The sequence below is a fragment of the Lynx canadensis genome, chromosome F2 (genome assembly GCF_007474595.2).
Source record: "Lynx canadensis isolate LIC74 chromosome F2, mLynCan4.pri.v2, whole genome shotgun sequence".
Taxonomy (NCBI): Eukaryota; Metazoa; Chordata; class Mammalia; order Carnivora; family Felidae; genus Lynx; species Lynx canadensis.
In genome coordinates, this window is record NC_044320.2 from 50,414,750 (window position 1) to 50,440,940 (window position 26,191).

The window sequence follows — 26,191 nt, forward strand, 5'->3', positions numbered from 1 at the left end:
AAGTTGGACATTTAACCCACTGAGCCACTCAGGCGCCCCCAAGAAAATTATTTTAGAAGCAACCTAAAAATTAAGAATTAAATGAGAACAGATGCAAATAATTAATCTTATAAAATTTTAAATTGAGTCCATTGGGTACAATACCCAAATTGTACCTAACGGGTAATAATGATGACAGACCCTGGGAATTGTCAAATAAGAATATTTGAAAAATAAAAGATGTATGATATATAAATATGTAACAGAAGCTGGGAACTCAACCTCCAATGTTTATGTATAAAACATGAGCTTTTTGGAGACAAGCGGTATAGAGGTAAGGTGGTCAGTGTAGAGTCAGTGAGGAAGGAAAAGCTTTCAAAAGTTCATGCTTGGATGGAAGGTAGTATAGCTACATTTTGACTTTAAGAGATTAATATCTGAGTACAGATTTATCTATAACTTTTTAATATGTTAATATAACCATGAATAAACTGAAAGGCCAGGTAGAACATCCAAATTAAGGTCGTTATGATGGAAGAGATAAGAATTAAAAGAAAATTCATTAAGCAAGCATAAGGAAAGGTAAAAAAAGAGGAAATGACAAATTATATACTTGAAATAAGGATGGAAGGAATATAATCCAATCTACTAATTAATCCAATCAATGTAAAAGAATCAAATTTCCCTAACAAAGAATTTCATACTGTTTTCAAAATCAAAATTGAGATATGTTGGTTTTAGGAAATATACAAAAATAAAGTACAGTGTTATGGGTTGAACTATGTTCTCCCCAAAGATTTGTTGCAGTACCTGTGAATGTGACGTTATTTGGAAATAGATCTCTGCAGATGTATCCAAGATGAAGTCATTTAGGGTAAGCCCTAATCCAATATGATTAGTGTCCTCACATGAAGAGAAGAGACACAGACACAAAGACGCAGAGGAGGACACCAAAATACAGTGAAGGTAGAGATTTGAGTGATGTGGCTCATCACAGAATGCCAAGGACTGCCGGCGTACCAGAAACTAAGAGCAAGGAATGGCACCGATTTGTCCTCTAGAAATTCCAGAGACAGGGCACAGCCCTGCTGACACCTTGATTTTAGATTTCCAGCCTCCAAATATCTGTTGTTTTAAACCATGCAGTTTATAATAATTTATAACAGCTGCCCTAGGAAACTAATACACAAAGAAAGACCAACATATAGGGGCACCTGGGTGGCTCAGTCTGCTGAGTGTCCAACTCTTGATTTTGGCTCAGGTCGTGATCTCAGGCTCCTGGGATCGAGCCCTACATCGGGCTCCATGATGGGAGCCTGCTTGTGATTCTCTCTTTCTCTCTCTCTCTGTGTGCCTTTCCTCCCCTCTGTCTCTCTGCTCCTCTCCACCATTCATTTGCACTCTCTTTCTCAAATAATTAAAAATAAAATAAAATAAAGTAAAATAAAATAAAATAAAATAAAACAAAACAAAATAAAATAAAATAAAATAAAATAAATGGATATATGGGGGAAATGTGAACCAAAAGAAAGCCTTAGCAGTAAAGGATAAAAGCATCAGACAAATCAGAATTAAAAGCTCAAAAATAGTAAATGGGATATTATATAAATATAACAGTTATAATTCTCCAAGAGGTTATAGAGAGTCAGTACGGAAAAGGCCACAGACTCAAGAGATTATACTCTGGAACCAGATGCTCTAGAACCTGGCTGTAGTTCTTGGTTCTGTTATTGAATGGCTCCGTGGCTTTAGGGATATTACTTAACTTTTCTATGCTTCATTTTCCACATCTACAAAATGAGAATGATGATAATACTTCATTTATAGGGCACTTATAAGAAATGAATGAATATATGTAAAATTAATATTTTAAAATGAATTAATATATGCAAATTAATATATGTGTTAATGTGTGATTGAACAATAGTTGTTATAACCACCAAAAAAGTGTTAGCTATTATTCTTTTTCCTGTTACTAATGTAAAACACTATATAAAAACCACCCAAGCAACGTGGGATATAAAACCAAACCTCAAGAAAAGAAAAAACTTTATAAAGTCACTATCATGGTAGAGGAATTTAAATAATCACTCTCAGAATTTGACATAATTTTCCACAAAAGAGCAAGTCTAGGGAGGACTGGTTAATACGATCGACAAGGTAAAACACACACTCTGGTCTATATGAAAAGTAGAAAATATATCCTACATTTCATTTAGAACATCTGATTATTATGGAACCAAAAGAAGCTCTTATAAGATCTTCAAAAAAAGATTTTTATAATCCCCATGCTCTCTCCATGATCCAAGAAAACTAGAAACCAAAAAATAAAAATGCCAAAAAACAATGGAACGATGTCAATATTAAGATACTTACTTCCAAGCAACTTTCGGACACAACTCCTCTTCTCTGCAACAGTGAGGTGCATAGCAATCAAGTGGCTGAGTCCCACCTAGTTGTGCTTGCCCAAGAATGGCCACCAGCTAGTGGTTCCAAACCATTAGTGGTAGCATCTCCTCAGGGAAGATTTAGAAATATGTAATTGTATGTACAGTCATTACAAAGACTGAGGAGTACTATTGGCATTTAGGGTTTGGGGGTCAAGACTGCTAAAGTTCAACAAAGCTCAGAATACTCTTATACAGGGTAGAACTTCCATGATCAAAGTGCCAATAAAGCCCCCACTGATAAACACCGTTTTAAAAGTGACTACGAGGCAACAGTGACTGCAGATGCTTAAGATACGTGTATTTGAAATTAAATTAGTCTACGGCCATACCACCCTGGACGCGCCCGATCTCGTCTGAAATTAAATTAGTATGACCATAGTAAAAAAGTCTTCTATAAAGCTAGCAGGCAATTCAAAGTTCAATTTTTTACAGCAAGAACCAAATTCAAGAACTTTCTTTGCTTTTGACAATAATATGAGAGCATATAAGACTGTTTAGAGATTGCTGCAGAAACTAATTTTTCTTTTATTACTAAGACTCAAAAAGAGTATTCATATTTATTCTCAGAATAGATAAATCGATAAATGAGTACATAGCGAACTGTAAATCAATTTAATTTGTTATTTAGATTATATTAGCTAAGTCAGATTCTGAGCAAAACACACTTGAGTCATTTACCAGAAGCATTAGTGCTTCTGGCAACTATGTTTTTGCACATTCTCATGTAAAAAAATATTTCAACAATGTTCTTTCTTAGTACTTGTGATGGTACTAAGGTAAAAGCAATGTTCTTTTTTTTTTAAATTTTTTTTTTAATGATTATTTATTTTTGAGACAGAGAGAGACAGAGCATGAACAGGGGAGGAGCAGAGAGAGAGGGAGACACAGAATCTGAAACAGGCTCCAGACTCTGAGCTGTCAGCACAGAGCCTGATGCGGGGCTCGAACTCACGGACCGTGAGATCATGACCTGAGCCGAAGTTGGACGCCCAACCGACCAAGTCACCCAGGCGCCCCGGTAAAAGCAATGTTCTATAGTAGATGGGATGTGGGGAGGAAAATGAAGAGACATGGGTTCTAGTCTTGGCTACGTGATCTTCTCTGTGTTTACCCATCAATTTAAAATTGGGATAATAGTATTTGCCTTACTTGTCCGAAGATGTTGAGATGCAGAACAACTACAAAGTCACCACAATGGCCTGCCACGCTACTCTGGAACTTTCCCTCTCTCTACCTCTCTCTTATTTCCAGCCTACATTTTCCCTCCCTCACGCTGCTGAGCCACATTGGTTTCTCTGGTGTTCCTTGACTGTTAACCTAAGGTCTCAACACCGATATTCCTCTGCCCACAATGCTCTGTCTCTGAGAGCTTCAGGCTCACCCCCTACTTCCCTCCTTGCATCAGGTCTCTGTTCTAATGCTTTTTTCAGAGAGGTAGTCATAGACCATCCTGTGAAACTTTCTCTTTTGCTTTATATTACTTTATCCTTTGACATAGCAGTGATCTGTGTAACATTTCATATTCTAATTTGTTTGCTTACTGTCTGCCTCTTCTCTGCTACAAAGTAACCCCAAAGAATGCAAGAAATTTTCTTATCTTTTCTTCTGAATAATATTCTAATAACAAATTAGAGCTTTTCTGAATCCCTCTATATAAAAATTTAGCAGCGTGTTTAGTCAGAAAGCTTGTATCTCTACTTTTCACTAATTCATGTGAAGTTACATAAACCTTATTTTATTTTTTGTGACATAATATATGCTTTCAGACACCATAATGATTTAGAATAATATGGCAAGTTATATTTTTAACATCTCTATTATATCATTTGCCTATCTTTATTATCCCAGTGCTCAAATATTCAAAGCATGCACTAATTTTGTATACTACTTCTCTGAAAGGTAGTATATGCACTCTCGTTTGAATTTTTTTTTCTTCCCTAAAAGCGACATGTTATATTTCAGGACTGTAATATGTCACAAACCAGATGGGCCGAGAGCATGTTATTTGCTCTGATAAAATTTTTCAAATTGGTCCTGGGTTTTTGTTATTCATGCTTGTGTCTGTCTCCCCTACTGAAATGTAGCCTGATGGAAAGCCGAGTCCATTTCTCATCCATTATATATTTCCCTAATACTCTGTGCACAGCAGAAACTCCATGATTATTAATTTATTGTATATAGGCATTCATGCAAATGATGAGCAGCCCCTCCCTTTTTGAAACATAAGTAAAATAAGGAAGGTTACTTACATTTGGAGGCTGATGAAGATGACCCACTGACGGTAGATCTTGATCCCCCTTTCATGGAAAAGACTCCTTTACCCCTGCGAGTCGCTGTGACGGCCACTCTGGGACGCTTCAGTGGAATTACTGCACGGGGAGGTGGGGGCACACGCCCATGGTAATCAAATAACCTTCACAAAAACACAAGCATGGCTGAGAGTTGGTTTATGCCTAAGTGTTCTATCAAATGTGTGAAATGATTAAGAAAATGGCCTTGTAAAAAGTGTCAGTAAATGTTTCTGTTACCGTTGTTCGCACACAGGTGTTTATTGGAAGTTTCGTTTTTCACTAAAGAGATAGGACGCTGATAGTCTGTGCATTCTAGACATTAGAATCTGATCCTCCAATATGAACTCATCTTTAAAGTGTGACAGGTCAAGGAACTTTGCTCCAATGGTACCGTGCAATTTGTTGAAACTATGCTAAACTTTGTCCCTGAGTATTTCTTTGCTTCATTTAACAGATTTACCCTTCTTAGAATAGACATCTTCCTCTTACAGATCAACACTTATTAGCACAGTAGCTTGAAAAGAGGGAAAGATCATGCAGAATCAGGAACAAAGCAAAGGAAATTATTGTTCCATCATAACACAGCTCATCAGGAAAATCATTTTGAAGTAACTCTAGATTAAAGAGAACAGCTGTGAGAGACAAATCAACATGGTGCCATACCTGTCTCTAAGGACTTTTTATGTAACAAAAGACTCCCCGGACTGTACAAACAAGGAGACTGAGTTTAAATAAAATGGCACTAGCAAGAGGACAAAATTTTGTTGACTAGAGAGTCCTTGTGGAAATATGTATTGGGATATCTTTTTATTATTCTGACCAGTTGCTAGACATGCAAATTGAGACTAGTGATATTTGTATAGTAAGCTGTTGAAAATTTCTCTAACCAAAAAAAAGTACCAATAAAAATCCTAGAAGCTTTTACCAAAAAGTGAAAAAATGATATTCACCACAATCAATGCATTTCCACTAAACAATGAAAGGAATAAAAGTATGAGAGTATTTACTCATTTATATACATATGTAATGCATAGATTCAAAAACTTCATATTCTTCATACTGCATACTCAAAAAACAGCAAATTTTTACATACTTAGCACATCTGAGAAGTGTAAAAAGTCAGGGAAAAACATGAGGATGTACTAGTCATTAATTTACCAGTGAACAAGATGCGTTACTATTTATCCACTAGAATGAACTTAGAATGATCATTGATATTACTTTATTGTGATACCACTATATGGATTATGTTCTCAAAACTGCTTTAAAACAGTCAGTAAGAATAATCTAATATGGAAGTCAGAAGTGAATTTCTATAATACGAAGGAAAAAAATTCTACAACAGGTTATTTTATAACATTACATCTTATTTACATATACAGATGAATCCCTTTTTAGAAAATGATATATGAAATATAACAAAAATTAAGATAGGCGGGTGTCCAAATATTCACTCAGAAACATTGAAAACTCTGATACTATGGGGGCAAAAAAGTAGTATATAAACCACACTCGAAGCAGAACTTAGTCCTGTGAATGTCTCTCGCATTAGACAGCTAAAGTGTTCAAAAACTATTTGGAAGCATGCTGGGGAGAAACTAAGAGATGTCTGGAAAGGAAAAGAAATGGAATGAGACAGAGTTCAAGAGAGGTGCCATCCTCTGTGAATAAGCAAAGTCCATTAGAACCGAAGAACTGCTAGCAAAGAATGGGTCATGGAGGTCAGCACATTATAGTTTACTTCAAAGAGAAGCGTCAGGATGAAGCTGAAAAGGGTTATGAATATCATCCATACCACTGGGGGCTGGAAAATCAAAAGGGTCAACTAAGCCTGCCCCTCATTTCAATCACAAAACAAGGACCACATCACTTATTTATAAGTTGAATTCACAGAGCACCTTAAGCTAGTGAACCAAAATATGAAGGCACTTTTTAGGAGCTCTAACACCCAACACTGTCGAGGGGAAAAAATATGGCAATTGACTCATCTCTTCCAGGGTAGATGCTGCTGCTTCAGATGAGGGGCAGCCTGTTTTGGAAGGACCATCTCCCCTGGCCATGAAAGTGCAATTTAGCTGGTTCATTAATTAAGCTGATCTATAAATTGGGTTAAGAAAATTTCTAAAGCACAACTAAACTATGCAACAATGGAAGAACGCTATAATGAAAATGCAGGCCAAGTAAAGCCACCATAGTCACCACTACTCCAGTTACAACGTAATTCAAGAATATTTTACAGGAAAGTGAAACAAATGATTATCACTATTTCTATTGCTTCCCCTGACCAAGGATTGCAAAGCCTCCAGTGTTGGCCAGGCCTAATCTCATGTTGGGAAAACAGAGCTGCATTTGTTCATTGTATTTGTGACATACTTTTAGTATGTCACATACTCAGTATGTGTTTAGAAACATACTCAGAAACATACTCAGTATGCGTGGTGCCCTTTGCCGTCAATTCCTATAAGAGCTTAACCCTTGATGAGTTGCTTCAAAGGGCAATAATTCCTTTCTCATCAAGAAGCAGGGAAAATTTTACCAATTCTTTCTGCCATTCTGATGGGAAGATGTGCAATATCAGAACTTAAAGTTTGACAAGGGATATATAACAACAACAAATTTAACAACAACAACAAAAGCTAAAGAAGGGTATGGACACTTCACATGTCAGTATAATTTTGAATTTACAAAATTTAATGGAGCTGAGGAGTTTCTTAATTTTCATTGGCTACACTTGCTTTTTCAGAAATAAAAGGAAAGAAGACTGGATATTGTCCGAAGGCACAAAAACATAATAAGAGAAGGATGGGAAGTGGGGGCAGATTTTCTAGGATTCAAGATGGGATGCAGGGGTTCTTCTAAATGCAGACAGAAGTAGGTGAAAGGTAACTCATTGGCTTTCTCATCAGAATTCTGTTTATAGCTAATCTAAGAAATTTTGCCTTTACAAGGTATTAGATTAGCAAATATTGTCGAGACCATGGAAATAGTCCACTAAGAATTACAGACTGACAGCAAAGATCGCAAATGCAAGAGAATTAAATAGAATCTAAATTTCAAAGGTCAGTTAAAAGCTTAAAACTTTTTCCTCTCACTTGTTTCGTTCCTTCAACTGTTAGAATTATTTACCCTCTCTTTTTCTTTAATCATTCTTCAGTTTCCCTAATATGCATAGAATACTGTTTTCCCTCTAATATTTATTGGTCAAATAGATAATTATTTATAATGAAGCCAAACACATAATTTTTCCTTCTTCCATGTCTACCTTAAAATAAGAACCCTAAAAGACCTACTCTCGAGCAGTTAATAAAATAAATGTAACCAGATTTTAATAAAAACAACCAATTAATGAAATTTGAGGATTTAGTTTGCTTTATTTAATAAACATATCTACTTTTCATGTGGTCATTTCTTGTTTTGCATTTTGTTTGCTTTAATAGTATCTGAGATATGTAATTTTATTACCCAGTAAAAGATAAAAACTGGTAAAGAATCTTAATATTTATATACCCAATAAAAATAAACATAGCTTGTTTCTAAGAAGGATATAGATATTAGCTATTAAAAATTAGCTGTGTGGGGTACCTGGGTGGCTCAGTGGGTTGAGCATCTGACTTTGGCTCAGGTCATGATCTCACAGTTCATGGGTTCGAGCCCCGCACCCAGCTCTGAGCTGACAGCTTGGAGCCTGCTTCAGATTCTCTGTCTCACTCTCTCTCTGCCCCTCTCCCACTCATGCTCTCTGCCTCTCAAAAATAAAGAAATGTAAATAAATAAATAAATAAATAAATAAATAAAAGTTGTGTTTTGGACAAAGGCAATTTAAAGGCATAGTGACATATAAAATGAATGTGATTTTGAATGTTTGTTTTAATTAAAAACCTTGTTAGTATTAAGCTTTAATAGTAATAAAGCAGAATTCTTGAAAAAATACATGAAAAAAACATGACTCCCAACATCATACTCTAAAAGTACTATCATTTTCTAAATATTTTCCACAGGTATCCTTATTTTTCACATAGTTGAGAACCTAATCTATGCATGGTCATGTATTCTGGCTAATTCTCCTTGGTTTATATTAAAAACATTTCTCAAGCCTGGTATGTAGTCTTCCTAATGTTTATTTTAATTGCTGTGGTGCATTTTCTCAAGTAGACATACCATATTCTAATAATTACCTGAGAAACTTTGACTTATGTTTATTTTTCACTAATGTGATTTTAAAATATAAAAAAATGTAATATTTGCGTAATATTTTGTCACTGAACACTAAATTTTAATTTTAGATAAGTTATTTAGATAGATAGTTTTCAAGAATTGGTAATTACCTGTTTTTTTTTTTTCTAAATTTCCTTCATGAGAAGAGTTGTTTCATTTTAATTACTTGTGAATCAAAAGTTAATGTGGCTAATGCTAACAAAAATATGTGGTCTGGACTAAGGGCTCAAAAACTAGGCTGCCTAGAGTCAAAACCTGAGAACAAGCTCAGAGCCATGACCTCACTGGGGCTTTTTAGCATATGTGAAAATCAGTAACCAGAGCATCAGAGATCTTCCTCTGTGTCTTGATTCAACCTTAAACCCTCCTCTTCAGCATGCTTAAGTTCTGATAGTTGTATAGTCTACAAAATCAGATTAAGGTGCCTCTTTATTTTTCAGAAGGAATATATTTGAAATCCACGTGAATGATTCTTATAGCTCATATTTATATCTATTTTCTATACTGCTTGAACTACTCAAAATTCATAAAATCTGTCTATAATTTCCACCCGACTTCAAGTAAGCCTTTGGTTACAACTGAATCCACAGAGAATTTTCAAAGGCACGCTCCACTGGAGACCAGTAAATGAATAACTTCTGTTGTTTTTCTGTTATTGAAATTTTCTAAGATTGTCAGTGAAGTTGTCTCCCTGGATCTTGGACATGATTTTAAAGGCAAGGTGGTTGATGGGGAACCTGGTGGCTCAGTCAGTTAAGCACCTGACTTCAGCTCAGGTCATGATCTCACAGTTGGTGAGTTTGAGCCCCGAATCCATAGGGCTCTACTCTGACAGCTCAGAGCCTGGGGCCAGTTTCAGACTCTGTATCTTCCTCTCTGTCCCTCCCCTGCTCATGCTCTGTCTCTCTCTCTTGAAAATAAATAAACATTAAAAAAAAAATTTTAAAGCAAGGTGGTTGAAATCCTGAGTGGTCTTTTTTGCAATTTTTTTTGCCTTATATTAATATAATCTTTATCTTTTGCACAACTCTGCTATCTGCTATATTTTGTATACAGCTTTGGGTAATGAAAATGTTAATATATTCAAACAGCAGTTGTGAGGTTATAAGTGAGTAAAATGATGCTCTTATTTAATGCTTATAATTCTGTAATGTGGCTATTGTTAGGACATTTTGTCCATGAAGAAAATTGGAAAAAAAGTGATGAAGTGACTTGGCTAAGTTTAAACAGTCAGCACATGCACAACTAGGCCTGAAATTCATGCCTTCTTACTCCGAATCATACCCTTTGTCAAGTGTACCATGCTGTTATCTCCAAATATTTAAGTGGTATAATATTCTATTGGATGGTAATTTAAACTTGCATGATGAAACATACATTGCCTCTTGCTAATATGTTTTCCCAATATTTGAGAATATATACTGTGCTCTATAATCAATAACCTCAACGACTGCAACTTGAGATGGAGTTTTTTCATTAACGACAACTGTAATAGCTTCTCTTCTGTTAAGATACACAAGGTCAAAATTGTGCCAGAGTTGAACAATGCCTATTTCACATCATTTAATATGTGTACATGTTTTTTATATGGTAAAGCACTTCAGGCATTTCTTTTCCTCTATTAACAGAAACTTACTCATCCTGGAGGTTATAAATGGTTCAGTGTTGTTCCTGATACCACTGAAAAAGGATTGGATTAACACTGCTAATATCTCAGAAATGGAAAACATTCCTTGGGGGGATTCAATATAATTTTAAATGTATGTATCTCTTTTTACTTAACTTGGAAGGGCATAAATATTTATCTTTAGTTTTAATACCATGTAATGTCCTTCATTTAGAGTCAGACTTGACCTTTTAGAAGAAAATGCCATCTAATATTGTAAATTATTGAGCAATGCTTTGTGTAATATAAAAAAAGTTTAGGGGCGCCTGGGTGGCTCAGTCGGTTGAGTGTCTGACTTCAGCTCAGGTCATGATCTCACGGTCCCTGAGTTCGAGCCCCGCGTCGGGCTCTGTGCTAGCTGACAGCTTGGAGCCTGGAGACTGCTTTGGATTCTGTGTCTCCCTCTCTCTGCCCCTACCTCATTCATGCTCTGTCTCTCTCTCTGTCAAAAATAAATAAACATTAAAAAAATTTTTTTAAGTTTAGAATAATCACTCAAGTCTATTATTTAGTGATAATCTTCATGATCCTCGTAGCCATGAACAGACACTCATTTAGTCTTTAGAAAAGTTACTGCTGGGCCAACGTATCAGAACAATGACAATACAATGGCGCTTTACGTAAAGCAGTTTTCTAAGCTGAAACTATCTAAGGGTTGAAAATCCCCAGTCACATTAAAATCCCCAAACCTGGCAGAAAACGGATAACAATAGGATGTGGATGTATGTCAGAGACTAAGCTATTATCTCTCAGCTTCAGACCCACCCTTAACCACAGTTGGAGTTGGGACTCTGCCAACTACATTTCCGTGGGGGCCAGCTGGCTCCTTGCTGGGCTTAGCCCACTCAGTCACTACTCAGATGATTCCAGTTTAAGTGACTTTGCAACACATACAGGACAGTCCCTTCACCTTCCCTTAAGAAGGTCTAGGTTTCAAACCCCAAGTTCCCCCTCTGGGTTCAGATAAAGCAGCACCAGCTGAGCAGAGTTTCTGCTCTGTAACTCCCCTTTTCCACATTAAATTTTGATAATCCCCAACCTCATCCTCTGTTTTCCCAAACTTGGAGTTGGTAGCTGCTTCCTGTAGTGGCTAACTCCATTACACCACAGTGTTTTCTTTTTGCTTTTTCAGTTCCTTAATACCTAGTTAGAAAGTTTTTACATACAATTATCCCTGTTACATGTAACTAAGTGATTTCTGTTTTCAGAACCAAAAACAAGGCCGCTTGGGGTTAAAGGAAATAGCTGAGGGTCCTCTCTCTGCAAGTAAGGGTGTTTAGCTCCAACCAGAATGCGCTGGGAGCAGGAAAAGGGAAAACCATAAAACAGAATAATCTGGAGTCATCACAATAGACTGTTTTGGACCAATTGACCTACCAGTTTATTTCTCACAGGGACGATGCTACATGAATATCAGTCAGAGAAATACATTCATCATTATTGTTAATGGTTACTGTTAACAATTATTAGTAGTTAACATTGATTATGCAGTAAAAATATACCAAGCATAATGCTGATCATTATACATATGTTACTTCATTTAATCCTCAGAACAATCTTATGATGCAGAAATTAATTTCTTGCTCACATCATGGATGAAACAACATATTTTGTAGTATTAAATAACTTGCCCAAGTTTGCACCACTAGTAAAAAGAGAAAAAAAAATTAACCACAAATTCAAGCAGAGTGTAATTTATGAGAGATTACTGTGGATAAAATTGTTAACACTTTGTAAGCTATTTATATTGTCCAGCCTCTCCATTCTGTTTTCCTTTCATGAGAATCTATTTTCACGGGGAACTCCTGACTCTATCCACTAGTGGCAAATGCTTATATCTTTCTTAGCCAAGTGTGAGAAATGGAAAATAAACTAATAAGAGCACAGATTGCTTAGACAGTCAGTTAGCAACACAACAATACTTATCTTTTGAGCACTTATAAGCCAAACAGGTTTTATAGAAGACAAACAAATTATTTTGGGAATTGTTCAGGGTTCACTTTTTTGTGTAGTGGAGAGCCATCTGAAAGCTTCAAGCTCTGTAACTATTTGGCTAATTAAGGCTCTTGCTCTGTGGCAGGTAAGGATAGATTTATCTATCATCTCTATATCTATCTACCTATCTATCTATCTATTTATCTATCATCTAGCTAATGATTTTTATTGAGCCATTTTAAGCAGAAATTCTTAAAAATTTTTTTTTGACATTTATTCATTTTTGAGAGACACAGAGACAAAACATGAGTGGGGGGGGGCGCAGAGAGAGGGAGACACAGAATCTGAAGCAGGCTCCAGGATTTGAGATGTTAGCACAGAGCCCGAGGTAGGGCTCGAACCCACGGACTGCGAGATCATGACCTGAACTGTAGTAGGATGCTTAACCGACTGAGCCACCCAGGTGCCCCTAAGCAGAAATTCTTTAAATGTAGAAGGATGCCACAAGACTGAAAACATTCGAGAGATTACAATTCTAAAACAGTTCTATACTGACAGATTAAAACACAATGTACGTTAATTGAAAACTTTATTCATAGCAATTAGGACATTGTTCTACATCCTGAAAAAAAAGCTGTATTAGAAGATGTCTTTAGCATTGTCAAAAACTAAAATTTTCAAATGGTATGCAGACTATTGAAATGTTATCTTTCCTTAATAGTAAATGGGATTTTTTAATACTGCCAGACCTTCAGGTCATTTTTAGGACAAGTTATTATAAACTATTTAGTATTTAAAATAAAATACTATATTTTATAGAAATTATAAAGATCCTTTGAGAAAATTATCATTTAAGATTCATATTTTGTCATAAAGGCATCACTAGTGAAATAACTTGCTTAACTCAGCAGTTGAACATAGTGGTTATGAAGGTAGCATTGTGGGTCCTATTTCCCTTTAGGTGAGGCTGTCTCCTTTTATTTAACTCTGAATTGTTCTCCTTCTGTTTTGCATATTCACACAGTCAGTTATTGAATCTAAAGGAATAGTTTATGATTGTAGTTTTGTCATGAATTTACTCTATGATCTTGGGAAAACCAAAGTCTCTCTAAACAAAGGAGATGAATTAATACAAATTGGGTATCCACTATGTTTGAGCCTTAATGATAGTGCCTGAGGATACAATAATAAGAAAAACTGGGCATCTTTTCTGCCTTCATGCAGGAAGAGAGGCAGACATAAATCAAATACTGTCACCACAAAGAAACGCAACAGTAAAATCCAGAAGTGCTGTGAAGGAACAATACTGGGCGCTGAGAGAGGCCCACAGAGGAACCTAATTTAGTCTGAGAGTGGTGTTCATGCTGAGATCTGAGGGGTGAAGTCAGGTTAACTAGATGGCAGAGGGAGGTATGAGGAGAAGGAGCAGCACAGAGGAAGGTGTTGGGGTGGGAGGGTCCATGGTGTTCTTGTGGAACTGAAAAAGGAGCCATGTGGCTAGAGCAAAAAGAACAAGGTGCTCCCAAGGGATGGTGAAATTTCTTCCTTATTTAAAATGTCCATTACAAACTCTTATTCTAAATGCAAAACTATTTTGCATTTTTATACCTTGGGATTTTTTGTTATTTTGTTTGACTAGAACTTACAATTAACAGCTTAAAAGATATTTACCTCGTTTGTGTGTGTGTGTGGTCTAATGACCTATGTACAGTCGGCCCTTGCTCTGTGTATCTCTGAATTTCCATGACCAATATTTAGTTAAATAACACCAGTCTCCACATAGCACAAATCAAATTTCAGTTACCACAATATACTAACTGTGAGTAATTTCATACAGTCTGAACTTTGCTGCTAGTTTTTCAGTCCACAAATCGCTGTAAATAACAGATGTGCATCACGATCAGTGATCAGTTACATCACTTCATTCAAAGTCCGTCTGGTTGTGGTGCATCTGTTATTCAGTTCACACACAGACAGTAACCGTGTAGTTGTATCATCTCCTTGTTGCCCGTGACAAACCCATGTGGCACTTGACAAAAACGGACACTCCAAAGAGGAAATTGGTCAACAAAGATGAAAGTGCAGCCAAGAACAGAGGAAGGATAGCACTGGAAATGAAATAAAATTAGGTGTAATGGAGAAGTCGAGGAGGAATAGCTGAGTGAGGATTGCTGACACTCTTCTATTGGAGAGACTCTAGATATCGAGCCTGGGAACCTTATTAAAGCAAACATATTGACATAAATGAGGAAAATTGTTGTCAAGTGGTAAAAAGGGATGAGGATGCCCCAGAAGAAGTGACACTCGCAAAAGAACTACACACTGAAGAACTCTCAGAGATGCTTCACAATACTGATATACTGCTGACGTTGGTCCAGCCTGAGAAAAGAATATGACAACTCACCAAGGCACAAGAGGTGTGCTAGTTCCATGCTGTAAGTTGTACGAGAAAGCAAGCACGGTTCAAACTACTTTTGACAGGTCTTTTTTACAAAGAAGTAAAACACGTTAATTCTCATTTTTTACTGTTTTAAATTATAGTGCACTTAAAGCTATTTTACTGTGTTTCCCTATTATTTATAACCAACAGTAGGAGAGTCTGTAATGTTTTTACATTTTTAGACCTCATGGAAAATTCTGTTTTTTCCACTGATTATTAACATCACTTGGTATGGTTTCCTTTATGGTCCAACACTACTATGCAGAGCAAGAACTGTCTGGTATTTAATTGAATCTAACCAATACAGCATTGCAATGTGTCAGATGAAAGCAGATGTATTTTGGAAGGTTGGAGTCATTTTCTGAGTTTACCAAACTCTCAGTCTTGAAGAATTCTAAGTCAACAAAAGAACCGGAAAACAGTATTGGTTAATTAAATTTTTTGGAATATTATTCAAATATTCAATAACTGAATTTTAGGCTTAAGAACCTCTGAAGTCCTAAAAGTCCAAGATGCACTAGACTTCAGTAAGCACAATGAAAACAGGAAAATCTGCCTATATTATACTTTTTGGGACTTAAAAGAATTTTCTTTATTTCAAATATCAGTCAAGAATATCTAGGAATGAAATGTGCAAAACAGTTAAAAGATCATTTAAACCAAGAGGAAACAAGAATGAAAAATTTACATACCGATTGTAGAAATCTTCTCTGTAGTAATCATAGTCAAAGACATAACCACTAAGGAGGGAAACAAAAAATTAGTTGACACTTGCTCAACCACACTCATTCTGGCATAAAGTTATGAGGTTATTACTAGAAATTTGTTACTTTTTAAATACTTAGTTCTCAATGTAATTATGTTTCCAAAGGGTCTTACAAGACAATGTCCAATTGGATACAGTGCCATGTCAAATTATTGTATGTCTGGCAATACAAAGACTAACAATGGTATGCATGGTTTGGGATGGAAGATGAGAGCACGTAGCAAAACAAAATTTGTTAATATTTGTAATTAAATATGAATGAAGGCCTTTTTCCAGACCAGATACAACATAGTTATCATTTTCTTCCTAAGGTATGTACAAAAGAGGCTAAACAATGAAAGGCTTAATGACTCACTGACTATAAGAATGCTAAGTAGAAATGTCGTTTTTTAGAAATTTAGCATTTTTCATCCTATTTTTATTTAAAAAAATTTTAATTTCTTATTTTTTTTGAGAGAGGACAAGTATGCATAGGGGAAGGGCTGAGGGAGAGGGGGAGAGAGAATTGTAAGCAGGCTCCATTCCCAGCTCTGAGCCTGATGGGGGCTCCACGGGACCTCCACAATGACAACGATGTGGGTTCCATGCAGGGTTCAAGGTGAGGCTAGACTTGGGGCTCAATCTCATGACCATGAGATAATGGCCCGAGCTGAAACCAAGAGTAGAACGCTAAACTGACAAGCCACCCATGTGCCCTTTTATTTTCACTCTAAAAACCTATGATTCAATCTACAGAGAAAAAAACTCACCTTGGCTGAATCTTGCCAACAATACCTTAATATTTTAGAATACTTAAGTAGCAATAAGTATATTTCAGTGAAAAGATTAAGTTTCTTAAAGGAATATATCATAAAACTGCTCTAATCTATTTATATAAGTGTTGGAATTTACAAAGCCCTTTATATGCATTATTTTCTTTAATTTTAGTACTCAGAACAACTCGGTTGGATACTGTAACTAGAAGAAGCTAAGGTGCAAAGGACCTAAGTGACTTGCTCAAATTCTTTTTGCTAGTGAGTGACGGAGCTGAGACTGGAGAAGGCTCCTGAATCCATGTCTGAAGCATTTTTCCATCTCACTGTACAACCCTCCCCCACCTGCAAGAAATTTAAACTCATGATGAATGAAGTATCTATACTATAAGGGAATGATAATTTTTAACATTTATTTATTAAATTTTTATTGGCATGAAACATACATAACAAAATTTACCATTCTGACCATTTTAAGTATACAATTCAGTGACATTAAGTACATTCCCAATGTTGTTTAAAGATCACACAATCCATGTCCAGGAATTTTTCATTATCCCCAAAAGAAATTCTGTACCCATTGAGCATTCTGTCGCTCCCCATCGCCCAGTCCCCTCAACCTCTGGTAATCTCATCCTACTTTCTGTCTCTGAATTTGCAAGTACCTCATATAAGTGGAATCATACAATATCTGTCCTTCTTAGCCTGTTTTTTTCAGTTAGCATATTATTTTCAAGGTTTATCCCTATTGTACCACACATGAGAATTTCAATCATTTTTTTTTTAAGTTTATTTATTTATGTTGAGAGAGACAGACAGACAGCACAAGCAGGAGTGGGGCAAAGAGAGAGGGAGATAGAGGATCTGAAGTGGGCTCGGTGCTGAGAGCAGAGAGTCCGATGCAAGACTCGAACTCATGAACCGCGAGATCATGACCTGAGCCAAAGTCAGACACTTGACTGAGCTGCCCAGGCACAAGAATTTCATTCCTTTTTATCACTGAATAATATAATACTGTGTGTACACACACACACATCACTTTTTGTTTACTCATCTGTTGATAGACATTTGAGGGGTTTCCACCTCTTGGCTGTTGTGAATAGGGTAGTATGAACACTTTGTGCAAGCATTTGTTAGAGTTCCTACTTTCATCCCTTTGGGATATATGTAACTAGACTGGAATTGTTGGATCATAAAGTAATTTTATGTTTAACTTTTTGAGGAGCCACCATGAGACAGGCAAGTAATTTTATATTCCCCAATGGATCCATTTAACAATCCTTTATTTTGTAACTATTTTTTTTTAATCAGGAAAATTGAAAGAACGTATTAAGAAGCACTTGTTATTCCTGGTTTTAGAGATAAAGGTGTTTATATCTTTTTACACTCACTGCATAGCGGGGAAAAGCTGGATATAGCATACCAGGCCTATTAGAGTTAGTTCTGCCTCTAACACTGTCTAATGGAACATGGTGAGTTTGAACTCAAGTTCTGAAACGCAAAGTGCAGATGTACTCTCAGTGAGTGTCTGGATGGAGGGCGATGGTCAGGCCAATGCTGCTGCATTGTTATGCAAAACAAGGAGGTCGTGGAGACTATTGTCTAAAGAGAAAAATAGCCACTTTCGTCTGACAGTCACAGATTGTTAAGGTAGTAGTGCTTTATGCTTCAGTTTGTTTTGCTGATTTTGCTGGTGTAGACACAACTATGATGTTAAGAGATTTTAAAGACCACCTATTGGCTACCACCAATCCCTACCGTGTAAAGTTCACCTCAAAACCTTTCTGATACAGCAGTGCATATGCCTCTTTCACTGCAATTTACTCGCTTCTGTGGAAACAAGGCATATGATGACGCTGGATCCAAACACGTGTCTGGAAGTCTCAAAGTTTAAAGTTATGGTACTTCGACTCACATTTGTCATGAGTAACCATCATATTTTCTTATGTTTATTTTTAAGAATATCTTGGTAGATCTGTAGTACTTACTTATCTTGTAACTGGAAGTTTGTATTCTTTGATTAATATCTTTCCATTTCCTCTACCCACCCCCAACCCCCCAGTCTCTGGTAACCACCATTCTACTCTGTTTCTATGAGTTAGGCTTTTTCAGATTCCACATGTAAGTAGTATTACACACTATCCTTCTATGCCTGATTTATGTCACTTTGCATAATGCCCTCAAGGCCCATCCACGTTGTCTTTAAATGGCAGGATTTCCTTCTTTCTTATTGTTGAACACACACACACACACACACACACACTACACCTTCTTTATTCATTTTTCTGTTGATGGACACATAAGAACTAACTAGTAATTGGGTGCCTGGGTGGCTCCGTCGTTAAGTATCTGACTTCAGTTCACGTTATGATTTCATGGTTCGTAAGTTCAAGTCCCACATCAGGTGAGCTCAATCCCCGCCTCAGATGAGCTTAAGCCCCACTTTGGGTAAAAAAAAATCCGTGAGCCCTGCTTCGGGCGAGCCCTTCTTCTCAGTCTTTCTCCCTCTCTCTCTCTCTGCCCCTCAGTCACTTGCACCCTATCTCTCTCTCTCTCAAAAAAAAAAAAAGGAGCTAGTAATTGTGTGATGTGATGGAGAAGTTGGCTAATGCTTGGTGGTAATCATTTTGCAATATATTAAGTGTATCCAATCAACACATTGTGTATACCTTAAACTTGCACAACATTATATGTCAATTATATTTCAATAAAGCTGGGAAAAAAGGAATATGCTGGTAGAATACAAATATATGCATAAAAGCATTTGTGTTTATATAACACAAATGTGTTTATATACTGTGTTTATATAACACAAATGAGGTTCCCAACAGCCAAAGCACAGAAAAAAAAGATTATCATTTTAAGAGACTTATCTAGATTTTGTTTAGAAACACAGCATCTAGAGAAGAAAACATTCTACTTATTGAAGCCTTATTCTTTGTATTTTAACATACATAATGTTATTTAATCTTAACAACAATCTATAAGATGTAGAGTATTATTCCAGTTTTACAGGACGCTGAGGTCTAGAGAATATATATATATATATATATCTTTTTTTTTTTAATATGAAATTTATTGTCAAATTGGTTTACATACAACACCCAGTGCTCATCCCAACAGGTGCCCTCCTCAGTATCCCTCACCCACTCTCCCCTCCCTCCCATCCCCCATCAACCCTCAGTTTGTTCTCCGTTTTTAAGAGTCTCTTATGGTTTGGCTCCCTCCCTCTCTAACCTTGTTTGTTTCCTTCCCTCCCTCATGGTCTTCTGTTAAGTTTCTCAGGATTCACATAGGAGTGAAAACATATGGCATCTGTCTTTCTCTGTATGACTTATTTCACTTAGCATCACACTCTCCAGTTCCATCCACGTTGCTACAAAAGGCCATATTTCATAGAGAATAGTAAATACCCTAGATAACACAGGTCAAGTATTCTAGTAAAGCATATTCATTCATGTGCTCATTTATCAAAATTTGATTAAGGACATGTGTGTCAGGAACTGTACTTGGCACTTAGGTTTAGAAGCAAACGGGTCACCTGCGTGGCTCAGTCAGTTAAGCTTCCGACTTCAGCTCAGGTCATGATGTCACGGTTCATGAGTTCAAGCCCTGCATCGGGCTCTGTGCTGACAGCTCAGATTTTAGAGCCTGTTTTAGATTCTGTGTCTCCCTCTCTCTCTGCTTCTCTCCCTCTCTCTCAAAAATAAAAAATAAACATTTAAAAAAAGAGAAGCAAGGTAGGAGCCTAACTTTGGTAAGCGCCAATTAGCAAACACAGATGACTTTATGATATTGATCCATCTCCCTTCTATTGCCACTAGCTCACCCTGCATCTCACAAACTCCCCTGCATCGTGTTTCAGCAGAACTGAGTTCAACCTCTGTCCTCTAGAGAGTCCTGAATACAGTCTTTCTGTGCCTGTCTAATTTGTGTGTTGCATTTTTTTTCTTTGACAGTGGTGGAGACAGATAAAAAGCTTAGAAGAAAACCATTTTACATTGGAAATACTCGGAAGTAAATGAATGGGATAGAGAAAGACAGAAGGGGAGAACTATTTAAAGAGATGAATCAAGCCTGGCCTCTCTGAGGGGGTGACATACAACTGGAGGCTTGAAAGATGAGAAAGGTCCTATGAAGAGCCAGGAGAGAAAAGGGACAGAGGGAACAGAAGGCACAAAAGGTACAGGTCAGGAAAAACCCTGATGGACTCAATGAAGCCAGAGGGTCAGTCCAGGGCTACTGTTATTACTCAGACAAGAACAGACAGTGTCCTCAGCAACACTGCAGCAGAAAACAGGGAGAGGGGTCAACAGGTTCAGGACACGTTTTGGAGGCAGACTCAAGTGGATTTCTCACTGAGTCAGTGTCAGAAACTGGGCAGACTCTGTTATCCTTTCTCAACCTGGGAAAGATTGGGAGGAAGAGGTTCTAGAGGAAAATCTTGAGTTCAGTTTTGGACAAGATAGCATTTGGATGCTTCTGATTCAATCAAGAAACACTTTCATGGGTGATTGATGAGTCTTACTGAGCTGAACCCCAAAGAGAGGGCTTGCTGGGAAAGTGAGTCCAGGAGTTATGAGCATGCTGATGGCAATAAGGCCATTAAAAAGGTGAGATCTTCAGGAGTGAGCATAGAGACAGAGGAAATGGAGGTCGGTCTTGGGGATCGTAGAATTGTAGAGGTCAGGGAAGAGGAGTAAAAGCAAAATAGTTTGGTCAGATGTTGACAGGAGACAGAGTTTGAAACTATGAAAGCTCTGAGTCTGGGCCCCGGCTTGCCACTGACTTTGTATGACATTTGTGCTAGTTTGCTAGGGTGGCCATAATAAAACACCACACACTAGGAGGCTTAAAGAACAAAAATTTATTTTCTCACAATTCTGGGGGCTAGGAATTCAAGGTCAAGGTGTTAACAGGTTTGATTTCTTCTGAGTCCCCTTTAAAAAAATGTTTTTTTACATTTGTTTATTTGTGAAAGAGAGAGACAGAGAGACAGAGCACAAGTGGGGGGTGGGGGAGAGCAGGGAGAGACAGACTCCGAAGCAGGCTCTAGGCTCTGAGCTATCAGCACAGAGCCCGACACGGGGCTCAAACTCACGGACCAGGAGATCATGACCTGAGCTGAAGTTGGACACTTAACTGACTGAGACACCAGGCACCCCAAGACCACTTTTTTTTTTAAAGTTTATGTATTTTGAGAGAGAGAGAGAGAGAGAGAGAGAGAGAGAGTGAGTGTGAACTGGGGAGGGACAGAGAGAAAAGGAGAGAGATCGGGGTAGGAGGGGCAGAAAGAAAGGGAGGAGAGAATCCTAAGAATGCTCCCCACACTGCCAGTGGAGAGCCCAATTCATGAATCTTGACATCATGACCTGAGCTGAGATCAAGAATCGGAAGCTTAATCTGAGCCACCGAAGCGCCTCATGAGGCCACTTTCTTTACTTGACAGATGGCTACCTTCTTGTCTCCGCATGTGGTCGTCCCTCTGTCTGTGTTGTCTGAGTCCTAATTTCTTCTTCTTATAAGAATACCTGTCATATTGGATTAAGGTCCACCAATATGACCTCATTTTAACTTTATCATTTCTTTAAAGACTACCTCCCAATATAGTCACATTTTGAGGAACGGTGGATTAGGGTTTCAACAGGTGAATTTTGGGGGAATTAGCTCATAGCAACATTGAACAATCTATTTAATCTTTGCAAACTGCAACTGCAAGATGGAGTAGCACAGTTTCTAGTGACAATTTTTAATCATTTTTCATAGAGCTGATATTTAAACCCAGGTTTATCTGAATCGGAAGTTGGTGATTTTTCTTATTGTGTCATGTTGCATTAGATATTTGTTAACTTAATAAACTTAATAATGGTAATGCTTTAGCATATATAACTATTTATCTTCAGATGTTCAAGAGAGCACTTTAAAGATTTATGAACATGATGATGAGAACACTTAAAGATATACAAATTCATCTTAATTTTTATATATGTCTCCTCTCTCTTTTTAAACTCCCCAAGTGCCAACTATGACATATGGACCAATTAATAAATATGCTATTAATGGGGATGACAATGATGATTCCACTCATGTGTCTCATACCATTAGGAAATACTTCAATAATTTAACAGCCTTCTGGAAGTTTAAAAATGCATGAGAAAAAAGAAATCATTTTTATTTTTCTTAGCTGCTGCTTAAATTATCTTGTCCAATCTGCTTATTTTTTGTTCATTCCTGACTGCTAAGACATATTTGCAAGAACAAGTGGTAGCTGAGTATCCTGACTGTTTGATCTCCAAGTCCCACCGTCTGCCATCAGGAACTCAATTTTACCTGTCAAAGTTCAAAATGAAATGAAATGCACAAACAGACCTGTCTTGGTAAGCATGACAAGCCTGTTTTTGTCTTAATGGTTTGGGCTTTTAGCAGAAATGTCATGGCTGTAGTCGGTTCAGGTCATAGGCTGGAAAATCAAGCTGGCTTTCCAAGGAAGAAAAAGAGATGCAAAGAGGTGAAAAGAGATAACCACAGGGCAAGTCTGATTTGTGACAATTATGCTTCCCCAGTTTTCCTGCCACTAGCTCCTTATATTTTCTTTTCCCTTCCCCAGCTTTGTCTCTCTTAAAAATCCCTTCCTTTTCTTTCTGTGTGAAACTCTATTTGAAATTAGTTGTCAAAAAATGGCATTTCCAGAAGTCATGTTCAGGTTTTTAAGGTGTTTTATGTATTCTAGGATTTTATTGCCGGGAAAGACTTGTCTTTCAAGTTAAAAAAAGATAGTCTTTCCTTTCCTCATAAATGGTTATGTTCATGAGATAATTTTCTTTTCTCTTCCTTTTCCCTTTTTTTTCTGTTTTTTTGTTTGTTTGTTTTTGTTTTTAAAGGTAGAAATTTTGCAACTTGCATTGTAGTAGCTTTGTATGACAATCTGGTTCTTAGTCCACTGAAAACAAAATGGTCATAAATTACATGTTTTAGGCAGTTTCTAAGAAGGAACTAAGTCAAGGAAATGTCAAGGCTTCTGTTGTTTAAAGGCGTGGTCACTGGCAAGGGGCAGGTACTTGACTTTTAAAAAAGTGAAACAACAGTTTTGAATATTTCACACAAATAAATAGTGCATATTTTAAAATTTTTAAATCTGGTACACTTCTATGACTTTTATCCTACTTTTCAATGTGTACCTTTGTTCTACCTGCTCAGATTCCCTCAAAACTTAATGAGAAACTGGAATTAGTAATTGTTTAGAGTTGCACACTCACAATCTTTATTTTATTACTGAAGATTAAATGACACCAAATAGCTTCCCTGAAATTTAATTTAAACTTTTTCATTTATAGAAGAAGAAATCACAACTCATTAGGATTTGCAATATATGAGATCAATTTTATCTAATCCCTTTAAATTCATAAAACCAGCTTCCTCTGACTAGACTAATACACAAAAGTATTTCTTTTTATTTTCCATTGCAGAACTTCATTAAAATATAATCTGAAGAAAATGAATAAACTTCCTAGCACAAGGAGGGAGCTTTTTAATGGTTTCATTACAGACATCCTGCCAATAGTAACTACTACTGGAACCTTCTCAATTGCTATATCTGGCTTCCCAAATTAAATGGAATAATCAATTGCTGAGTATTTTAAGTCAGGCACAATATTGGGAGTTGTGAATAAGAATATCTGCAGAACATGGCTTCTAACTTCAAGGAATGTCAATCTAAGTGTAAGGGATTAGACAAATATACATATGAATATAATTTAAGCAGAATTTGAAAAAAATGCCAAAATAGAGATTAAAACTTCTATGAAGCTTATAGACAGAAGAAATAGGATGTGGTTGGTGGGACACAGATATCAAGCAAGGCTTTAGAAAAAGATGGCATTTAAATTGGTCTTTGTAAAGGTTAGGAATTTGACAAGTGAATGTTCAAAAGGAGGCCATTCCAGAAGGTCAAGAATTGGTGGTAGGAAAACGTGGAATAAGTTTGTAAAACAGTGTGTTTTTTATTACTCTATGTCATTAGCACAACTTTTCTTTGGAGTACCTGTGGAAGTCATCAATGCAGAAGTCATGATGTAGGCTAACTGACTGAATTTCCGGAGCATACTTCTCCATGGTTAAGATTGTTGGTATAAGTATCCTCAGAGGTACCTATAGGATCCTATTTCTAACTTGTCATCAAATCTGGTGTAGGTTTCCAAATGCCAGAGAATATACAGTTGAACAGATTTATGAACTTTGTCAAGATAATATGTATGTGGCCAAAAATCTGCCTATTTTCTTTTAGGGAATACACAAAAATTTAATTTTACTTTGGAGTGTGTGTGTGTGTGTGTGTATGTGTGTAATGGATAGACACACACACATACATTAAAAATTCAAAACCAGTTAAAGAAGCTACTTAGTCTAAGTTTCAATGACAGAATACTTGATTTACTACCAAGGACTCTGGAATTGAGGGAGGAGGTGAGTGGGAACCTAAAGAATTGTGACACATTCATTGAGTTCCTTAATTGGGGATCAGACCTGGGAGCTTAGCAAGATGCAGTAACTAAGAAATTGAAAAGATTAAAACAATCCAGCCAGCTCAGGTATGAGTTCTGGTCTTTTAGACAATGGAGTCAAGCTCCTGTTTCACACACTTACTGGATAATTACTTTGATTAAAGCAGGTGAAGAGAGTGCATTCTGGGAACAAGAGAGAAAAAGGAGGGGAAAAAGAATTATTTTTTTGTGTTTTGGCTGAGTTAACACAGGGATTGGGATTTTGGAAGTATCTTCCTGAATGGGGTGTGCTTGCTGCTTTTCTCTATGCCTGGTTCTGCTTACACATGAAATTCCAAAATTGTGTTTAGTTTTTCTTTTGTCTTCTGGTCTAGAATAAATGAAAAGAAAATGATTCTTTTTAATTAATAATTACTTGATAAAGCTATAATGAAATGAAAATTTACTTTTTTGCAAACAGCATGACATACCTCGTAAGAGAGCTATAACCGTGAAGGCAAGAGAATGAAGAATCTAGCTATTGACAAGGTCTGGCCTACAGATAAATAGTCTTGCCTGGACCACTGAAATGACCTCCAAACTGGTATTTCTGGTCCCAAGGATATCTACATCTCTGCCCATGATATACACTGCTAGTGACTTGAAAGCAACCTTTTAACAAAATATCAAAAATAAAGCAACAACAAAAAGTCTTCAATTATTCCCCGTGGCCTACAAGGTAATGTTCAGACTCTTTAGTATTCAGTGTTCTCCGAAACACGGATCCTTCTTCAATATTCTCTAATAATTCATTCAACTACTCTTTCAACCATTCAGCATTTCTCAACACGTACTCTTGTGGCAGAGAAACATTCCCTATGGCCATAGGGAGACATTCTCGTGTCTCGACACAGTCTTCTGTATTATCCCAACTGGTTGCTCAACAGTTTCCAATTACAGGCTTTTGCTCAAACTCTCCATCTGTCAACATATCTTCTTTCAGTTGAATATTATCCATTCTTAAAGGCCAAACTCAAGCCCCACATCTTCCCCAAGTATAAAGTCTGTGGGGTTACACTGAATTCCATGTATTGTGCTATTCCTTGATTATAGTCTTTTTGAATTGACACTTAATTCTTGCTTGTCAGCTCTCTGCTTTTCCTGTCACTTAGCTAATCTATATAGATTTATTTCTGCTAGCCTTTCCCTTCACAAAC

The 26,191-nt window shown here is 36.8% G+C and overlaps 1 protein-coding gene across 3 annotated transcripts in view; it reads right to left on the reverse strand.

The window, feature by feature from the left end:
* Nucleotides 1-26,191, reverse strand: part of RALYL (RALY RNA binding protein like) — a 407,386-nt gene that overhangs the window by 85,042 nt on the left and 296,153 nt on the right. For all 3 annotated transcript variants that reach the window (XM_032591937.1, XM_032591936.1, XM_030304338.1), the window contains exons 4-5: nucleotides 15,669-15,716; nucleotides 4,679-4,842 (exon numbers count right to left, since the gene is read on the reverse strand). In XM_032591937.1, the coding sequence (XP_032447828.1) occupies nucleotides 4,679-4,842; nucleotides 15,669-15,716 (212 nt within the window). The remainder of the gene's footprint in view (nucleotides 1-4,678; nucleotides 4,843-15,668; nucleotides 15,717-26,191) is intronic.